This window comes from Benincasa hispida, chromosome 10 (genome assembly GCF_009727055.1).
Source record: "Benincasa hispida cultivar B227 chromosome 10, ASM972705v1, whole genome shotgun sequence".
In the NCBI taxonomy this organism is placed as follows: Eukaryota; Viridiplantae; Streptophyta; class Magnoliopsida; order Cucurbitales; family Cucurbitaceae; genus Benincasa; species Benincasa hispida.
The window spans coordinates 20,773,504-20,782,732 of NC_052358.1; the positions used below are offsets into that span (position 1 = coordinate 20,773,504).

The 9,229-nt window shown below is 32.3% G+C and overlaps 1 protein-coding gene and 1 long non-coding RNA gene across 3 annotated transcripts; one reads left to right on the top strand and one right to left on the bottom strand.

Moving 5' to 3' along the window:
- The first annotated feature begins 723 nt into the window (after positions 1-723).
- On the top strand, positions 724-2,066 carry LOC120088791 (heat stress transcription factor A-4c-like). Its single transcript, XM_039046231.1, has 2 exons — positions 724-1,117; positions 1,231-2,066. Exons 1-2 carry the CDS (start codon positions 899-901, stop codon positions 1,900-1,902), a joined length of 891 nt encoding a protein of 296 aa, XP_038902159.1. The 5' UTR covers positions 724-898; the 3' UTR covers positions 1,903-2,066.
- A 4,443-nt stretch (positions 2,067-6,509) lies between these two features.
- Positions 6,510-8,866, bottom strand: LOC120088638. Of its 2 annotated transcripts, none has more exons than XR_005484997.1 (4): positions 8,297-8,866; positions 7,976-8,198; positions 7,328-7,520; positions 6,510-6,730 (listed from the first exon to the last, which is right to left on the bottom strand). It is a non-coding gene; the product is annotated as an uncharacterized LOC120088638 (long non-coding RNA). The 2 variants fall into 2 exon arrangements; XR_005484996.1 differs by having other exon boundaries at positions 6,511-6,730; positions 7,976-8,203.
- Between the last annotated feature and the right edge of the window lie 363 nt (positions 8,867-9,229).

The window sequence follows — 9,229 nt, forward strand, 5'->3', positions numbered from 1 at the left end:
TCAACTTTAATCCCCCTTGTACAAAACTGACATTGAGAAAGTTTACACACGTATGAGAATTAAAGCAAAGATGATTATTTAAAAACTATATTCAAATACAGTAAAATAAACCAAAATATCTATCATTGATAAATACTAATAAATATCTATCAGTATCTATCAACGTTTATAACAGATAAACTGCGACATTTTACTATATTTAAAAATATCTTTGATTGTTTTTAAATTTAAAATAATTTTACTTTCTTTAAAGTAACTTGAAGAGTCTAACTTAATTTGTTTATAATAATTTAAGATTTTAATTGATAAAAATTATAAGTTCCATACTATAATATAGAACAAAATTTGAAAAAGTTAGTAAATTAATAAACTCACAAAATTCAGAATTTAAATCCATAAAATTATTACTTTGAAAATTTAATTGTTACAACTTAAAAGTCAAACTATAGATACTTTTTCTCTAATAATAATAATAATAATAGTTCTTCCTAATCCAGTCAAATTGACTTTAAAAATTCATTCAAAGATCCCAAAAAAAGAAGAAAACATAAAATAGAGAAACATACGACTTTCTCTTTAGAGTTGAGAGTTGAAAATTCACCCTTTGCTACAGCACTGGTCAACTCCTTTTTTAGCCCCTCTTTTTCTTTCCTTTAGACTTTTTCTTCCACCGCCTCTATAAATCCTTCACCCATTTTCAACATTTTATCACAACAATTGAAATCCCATTAATCTCATTCCTTCAATTCTCAATTTTCCATCTTTTCTTTCCCTTTTCCCTCAAGTTCTCACCGTTTTGTTCTCTTTAATCCTTTCCTTCTCACTCTCTGGTTTCAACTTTCACCACGGTGGCGCCGCCGCAGCCCAGGGATTCTACTGTTTCAGCTGTGAAGAGAAAATGGATGGCTCAGAAGGAAGCTCCGGCGCCGCTCCGCCGCCATTTCTGACCAAAACATATGAGATGGTGGATGATCCGATGACCAATTCCATCGTATCGTGGACTCAAAGTGGTTTCAGCTTTGTGGTTTGGAACCCACCGGAATTCGCACAAGAATTACTCCCAATTTATTTCAAACACAACAATTTTTCTAGTTTTGTTCGACAATTAAACACTTATGTAAGTTCACTCATCAAATTCCAGCACCCAAATCTTCACTTTCCCTCTTCCCTGTTTTCTCTGTTTTTACTTAAAATCTTGAGAGCAAAATTCTGATCTCTCTGTTTTTATAGGGATTTAGAAAAATCGATCGAGAACAATGGGAATTCGCCAACGAAGGGTTTATAAGAGGAAGAACACATCTTCTAAAAAGCATCCATAGACGAAAACCAATCTACAGCCATAGCCAGAGCCATGGAAATGGAGGAGCTCCATTATCAGAACAAGAAAGAGAAGAACTCGAGCAAAAAATCAAAACCCTTTATCAAGAAAAGGCCATTCTCCAATCCCAATTACAGAAACACGAAAACGAAAAAGAACAAATTGGGCTTCAAATTCAGACAATCTGTCAGCAATTATGGCAAATGGGGAATCAACAGAAGCAGCTAATTGGAATATTGGGAGCAGAGTTGCAGAGGCATGAGCAAAGCAAAAAGAGAAAAATGGGGAAAGTGAATGAGTTATTGGTTGAAGAATGGTCAGAATTTAAGAGAGATGAGAAGAAGGTAAAGGTTCCGCCATTGGAGCTGATGGAGAAACTGGAATTATCATTGGGATTGTGTGAGGATTTGCTGTGTAATGTGGCGAAGGTTTTGAAGGAAGGGGAGGGAATGGAAGTGAAAAAAGGAGGGGAAATGAGAAGTGGTGTGAACGATATGTTTTGGGAACAGTTCTTGACGGAAATTCCAGGGTCCTCAAATATTAGTGAAGTTTATTTAGATAGAAGGAACAATGTTGTAAGGTAGATTAGTTGTTTGTAAATGATTCACTCTTGTTTTTTGAATTAGAATTTTAGTTTTAGAGATGGTTGATTACTAGGCATTTTTTAACATTTATGTTTGTGTCTATTTGGTCAATTAAAAATATTTAATAGATTTCTAAGTTTTTAATCCTGTCTAAAAAATTTTGGAACTTTTACTTTTATGTCCAATAGATTATTGGACTCCCAATATTGTGTCTCGTTGTTTCGTGAATTAAAAAATGATATATTGAATGGGATCGAACCTATTGATACAAAATTGAGAATGTTAAAATCTATGGACCTAAAATTAAAAGATTTGAAATTTTACAAACTTCCTAGCTTATAGACTAAATTTACTATTTAATGTTTTTCTTTAAAAGAAAAGTTTAAAATTCATGAGTGTTTTTAATATATTAGTAAAGATGTTATAATCATTCAATTACTAAGTTAACATCCATCACCATTAGAAAAACCAACAAAATAATCTTGGTCCATTAAAAAACAAAACAAAATAGTCTTCTTTAACCATAAGAACGAAAGGTTAGGAGGGTAAACAAATGATTATATAAATAATCTTATTTAACCATAAGAATTAAGGGGTGTTTGGACAAATAATTGGTTATTATAGTATTAGATTATTATAATTGAGTTGTAACCGTTTGTGTTTGGGGTGTAGATCATTCTAATTTGGGTTATAATAATAGGTATAAATTATTTTAGTTTGAGAAAGAAATAGTAAACTTTGTAGCAAACAATAAAAAATAATGATGAATGTAATATAGTAAAAATGGTAGCAAATAGTAATTACGGTAGCAAATGAGAGTTTTGAAAAATTGTTGACTGTAGCTAATTGGGGATTTTGAAATAGTATTTACTAGTCAGAGGTAGTTATTATAGTTTTAGGATAGTTCTCACTCCAAACACCTCTTAAATGTTTAGAGTGAAAACAAAGGATCATGATATACAAGTGAGACAATTATCTTAATTGGTACAAAGTCTGTTAGTGGTCCCATAAACAAAGTCATAAGAAAATTGTTTATTGTAATTTTACATTTTTTGGGACAATGTTTGAGATTTAAGCCAAATTCTAATAATTGAAGGAAGTTTTTAATAACTACATTTTTTATTTTGTCTTCGACTTTGAAGACACCTTAAAATTTAATAATAACTAAAGAAAGAAACTCATATTAAGCTTTCTTTCTTTCAATTTCTTTTCTAAATATAAAAAGTACAATAAAAAAACTACTAAGAAAGTAAATAGCAATTGTGCCTGAATAGGATGAGAACAACCATCGATATTTTGAAGTGTCATTACCATGGCAACTAGTGACAACTTCATTTAATAATTCTTTCAGATAGAATTTGGCTCATCAATATGAGTTGAGTTGAGTTAGTATAATATACCAACTCATTGTTTGGTCCACCAACTTTAAATGTTGGTGGAGTTGAGTTGGTATATTTTATCAACTCACTCCAACTCTCCCTTCTTCCCATGTTTTCAATGGCTCCATCCGTTGGCTACGGTCACACTCTGAGAATTAACTTCGAGCTCTGAAAACCACATCCGATGACAATTCTGACGACTAACTTTGGACTCCGATAACTACCTCCAATGACATTTTCGACGACGAAAATTCGGACTCTAACAACCACCTTCGATTACAGCTACGACAACCAAATCCGAGGTTCGACAACCTTCGTGGCACCAACTCTGACAACCAATTATGGCATCTGATAACCACATCCGGTGACCTAACAACGATGACCACCTTTGCGCTACCAACTCCGACGACCAATTGGCTCCAACAACAAACTTCGATTCAACTCCAACAACCACCTTCGTAGGCTCCGACAACCACTTCTGACTACAAACTTCGATGAAAATCACCTTCGATGATCACCTTTGAATGAGCAACTCTAACGGCCAACTCGAGGCTTCGACAACCACCTTCGACGACAAACTCTGACAACCAACTCTGATACAACCTTCATGCGACTAACTTCGGACTTCGACAGTCACCTCTAACTACAATCTTCAATGAAAATCATATTCGATGATCAACTTTAATGACTACTTTCGCCCGACCAACTTCGAGATTCAAAAACCACCTCTAATGACAAACTTCGACAACCAACTCCAATACACCTTCATGTGACCAACTTCAAGCTCTGATAACCACCTCCGACTACAAACTCTAGCAAAAATCATTTTCGATAATCAACTTTGATAACCACTTTCGACTACTATAAGACTGATGACTGTTAAAGTACATTGTAGGGCTGTTGATTATATAAAAGAAAATATTTTGCCTACATTAAGTGAAATATTTATATGTAACAAATTCACATAGCAAACGACTGTTAAGAATATTTAGATAAAAAGTATGTATGTAGTTGATAAGTATGTAGCATATAAAAAAAAACTATAAAATGAAAATTTTTTTCTTGAAACATTTTCCTGCAAGAATTAGTGAAAAATAAAGATTTGTTTTCTGATGATCCTCCAAATTTAGAGAAAATGAAAGTGAAATTGTTTAAGAAATGTTGTGACATTTCATTGGTTGTTATGATGATGGGGGAGATTTAATTAAAAAAATTATGACATAGTAAAAATATAGACTAACAATAGGAAGAAGAAAAAAAAAAAGATGATAATGAAATTCATTGAGAAAAATTAGCTAGAATCAAAAGTTTTTATTTGCCTTTAGTTTCTTATTTTATTTAACCATATTTCTACAAGAAATGTAATGGGTTTAATTGTTGTTCATAGCCTAAAAAAGAAAGAAAGAAAAGTTTTAAAAATTAAAAGAAAAAATTGTAATCCATATTTTACTCAAACAAAAATGGGTAGAATTATTGAATAAAAAAATTTTTAAAACAAAAATAGTAATCATAAAAACATATTATACAGAGTTCAAAAAACTGCATCGAAAATCTAAACATATGAACTCAACTCTGCACTCCAAACACATACATATAAACTCAGACCAAATAACTTTATACCCCAAACATATACATATGAACCCACAGATATATGAACTCTACAGACATATGAACTCCAAAGATCTTATCTCAACTCAGCACCCCAAACAGTCCCTCACTGTTATCCTAATGATTTGAAGCTCGTATTAAAAAAAAAAATTACTTTAACAAAGTCTACAGTCACCATTATCATTTTAAAGTTTGATAGTACAATTCTATTATAGACTAATTCAAAAATCAACAAACATTTTGTAAATATTAATTTTTTTGGAAAGATAAAAGTTAACATTTAAATACATTTAAATAAACCTATATCTTAAAAACATGAAACCGAATGATATTATTAAGAGTATAAACAATTAAATCTTTTACATGATATCTATACGTATAAAAAATTATTGTGAACTTGAGGATCGGGAATACGGATATCAATAAAATATAATATTAAAATAAATATAATATAATAATAAAATAAATAAATATTAAAATAAATTAAACATAATATATAAATAAAATAAATTAGCAAAATATAAAATAAGGAATTTCTCTAAATTTNAAATATTAAAATAAATTAAACATAATATATAAATAAAATAAATTAGCAAAATATAAAATAAGGAATTTCTCTAAATTTTCTACTTTCTCTAATTTTCATGGACTTTGCCCAATATATGTATTTTCCAAAACCCACCAAATGCCACTATTTATAGGCAATTTGACAAGTAGGAGGTGGATTACATGCACACTAATAGTGTGTAATCTTGAGACACATGAACAACACATGGGTAATGGATAAGTGACACATGGGTAATAAATAAGTGACACATGGATAATGGACACAAATAATGAGCATCTACATTATATCTAATTTAACATATTTATAATAGCCCCTTAAATGCCCATTATATACGAAATATGTGTCTCGTTAAAACCTTACTAGGAAAAAACCCACTAGGAAAAAAATCCTAGTGAAGGAAAAAAAGTACATATTTCATATAATCTGATACTCTTAAAAAGTATATTTACTCCCCCTCATATAAACATCACTTGAGATCTTTGAGTCGCCGCATTCCAAGGTTGTGCACTAGTTTTTCAAAGGTTGCGGTAGGTAAAACCTTTATAAATAAGTCTGCCAGGTTATCTTTCAAACAAATTTGTCGTACAGTGATGTCGCCATTTTCTTCAAGATCCACTTCAAGAATTTTGGGCTTTAATGTCGGTTTAAAACTGACAATAAAAGGCTTTAATGTCAGTTGACAACCGACATTGAAGATTGGGTTATAAAAGGTCTTTAATGTCGATTTTAAACCAACATTATAGCTTACCAAATTTCAGTACGAATTATCTTCAATGTCGGTTTAAAACCGAAATTGTACATCATCTTCAATGTTGTTTAAAATTGATATTGTACACCATATTCAATAGTTTAAAACCTACTTTCTGCCACACACACACGCATACACACACAAGTCATATTTTTCTTTTACTTGTACATGCACAAACTAAAGTCTTAATTGCTTTCACAAATCCCCAATAAGTCACAAAAGAGGAATTGGATAATAATTTAACTCCAAAACCAAGATAAATTTTTTTTTTTTTTTTATCCAAATCAACTTCATATGGTTTAGATAGCAAATTCCAATTTATCAACTATGAAGTATACATATATATTATACATTGAACAAGTAGAGTAGATATGCTAAGTTGCACACAAGAATAGCATTCAAAATAAATGAATTACAAAATGGTTAGAATGATTAAAAATAAGTTGAAGATAAATGAATAGTATTCGACGATGTCTTCCCAAGTTTTCTGATGTCAATTTCTGGAGCTAGGGACTATTCTCCCACCTATAAAGTAGATAAAACAACAATTTGAACAAATAAGTAAAAAACAACAATTTGAACAAATAAGTAAATCAAGGATCATGTTCGCACGCAAGAAAACAAACCACAATAGGTAGAACCTACTTACCTAAGCGTTTTAAAAGTGTTTCTCAAACAATCAAGAAACTAAGTTTATTACTCTTATATTTTGAAAATTTTCGACAGCATAACAATGCTACCACAACAAAACAAAAAATTACCTTGAACCTGTTCAAAGAAACATACTCCCAATAATATTCCACAACCAACAAAAATTCTCAATAGAACTACAAAAATTCTCAAAAAACGAATATTCAACACTTCATAAAACAAATCCAACAAAACTTGTTAAAAACTAACCAACTGCATTCAATGACAACTCAAGTAAACTAAAAATAAGACCTATTATAAGTTCTTAACCCAAAAATCCAATTAAGAACCAACTTAAATTTAAAACACTTTCAAATTCCAAATATTTGAAATAAGCAAAATTCACCCTAGGCAATTTCTTAATGGATGTAGAATTACATACACTTAAAAAGGGGAAGGACAATTTTTTAGTTACAAATTAATTTTACCTACCAAATACCATGAGTGCATTGCAAGACTACCAAATGCCAGGATATTAGCAAAAGATGGCAAGCCATGAATCATCCTGAATTTCTTGTTCATTGTTGCAAGTTTTGGATTCACTTTTGCCACTTCTACATTTTTTGACCACCCAACTTCCTCGCCAATGTTACTTTCCCTCTCCACTTTGTCTTTGTTCCATCAGCTGAAGAACAATAATGGAAACAACAAACGAGATGGAGTTAATTGTCTTATTTTAAATATATTGCGATATAAGAAGTTCAAAGTAGGTAAAATTAGGATGAATAGAGAGAGTTGTGACACTATCAAAGTTGATGAAATAATACTATAGTAGGACGGTGGAATGTTTTTAATGTTCATAGTAATTCTTTCTTAAGAAATACTATAATGTGTTTTGTCATTGCACTGAAATTCCACATCTATTGCCTATTACTACAATTTAAGGGGGGCTAATACAAAAAGTGGAAAGCTCTTCTTTGTTTTTATCTTTTTCTTTGACTTTATATTTTAGTTCTAACCTATAAAGTTAGCCTAGAATACCATTTTGAACTATATTATTTAAATGCAATATTTTTATTTTAGAACCCAACCAACCACCTCCAACCTCAGACATAGTTCCAAATCAATACGAATGCTCACCTCAGTACACTTGGAAACCTCTGCCCTTAGTCTTAATTCTGATCTTCAACTTCATCAAAACAGCCCACACCTAAGCACGAACACATAACCAGATCAAAGACACAACATCCCAAGAAACACACAACGCTTAGCAAGACAAGACCATTTTTTCCCTTACTGAAAGTTCTCCCACACGACTATTAACTACTGGACAGTTGCCGAAAATTGGTTGAAACCTCCGATCCTAACCTTGAAACATTACAAAAATGAATCACCTGAGGCTGACCCATAACATGAAATTAAAATCACCCGAACAATCATCTAAAACAACTCATTGATTACCTTACAACTCACCAGCTGGCACAGCTGATGATCCACCGGTGGCGACCTCACGAAACGGCGGCGGATGAGGAGATGCGATTGACTACTTGCACCCAGAACAAACTTAAAGCCTAAAGCAAAAACCCACGGCAGCGCGAACCCAAAGCTGGACATGCGTCTGACGTGCGGTGAACCTGATTATGAGTGCTCTCGATCGCGGCATGGCATCCGACTTCTGGTGTGGCTGTCGTCGGACTCCGATTGTGGCATCTGGTTCCAAAGGAAGTGAGGCGACATTTTCACGAGGAAGATGAACCCGCAAACGCCGGATCTGCACGGTCAGATTTGCACGTGATCTGGACGGCCGGATCTACACGCAAAACGCGATCTGCACAACAAGATCTGCACGGGAACGCCGGATCTGCACGAGAACGACAGACGACAACCCACAAACATTAGATCTGCATGTGGACGACACAATGACAACCCACGAACGCCAGAGATGATTGGTACACTCGAGGGGAAGAGAGGATTTGTAAGAGAGAAGTGAGAAAGGAGAGAGAAGAAAGGTAATGAAATGAAAGAGAGAGATTTTTTACAAAAGTTAAAAAAAATAAATGGGGATCTTTAATGTCGGTTTTAACCGGACATTATAGCCTACCTTCAATGTTGGTTTAAACTAACATTAAAGATCCGCTTTTTTTTTAAAAAAAAAAAAAAAAAAACTGACATTATACATCTGGTTTCACTTTTTTCAACTGACATTAAAACCCAAAATTCTTATAATGATCATAAGTGTAGAAAAGCTTCAGTGAAATATATTTTGTTATATTTCCTTTAATATATCATCCTTTGATTTGAGATATGCATGCTTTGTTATCTTCGTATAATATCGTTGGAAGATTTTTACTAGAAGGCAAATCACATGTTCCACGAATGTGCTGAGTCATTGAT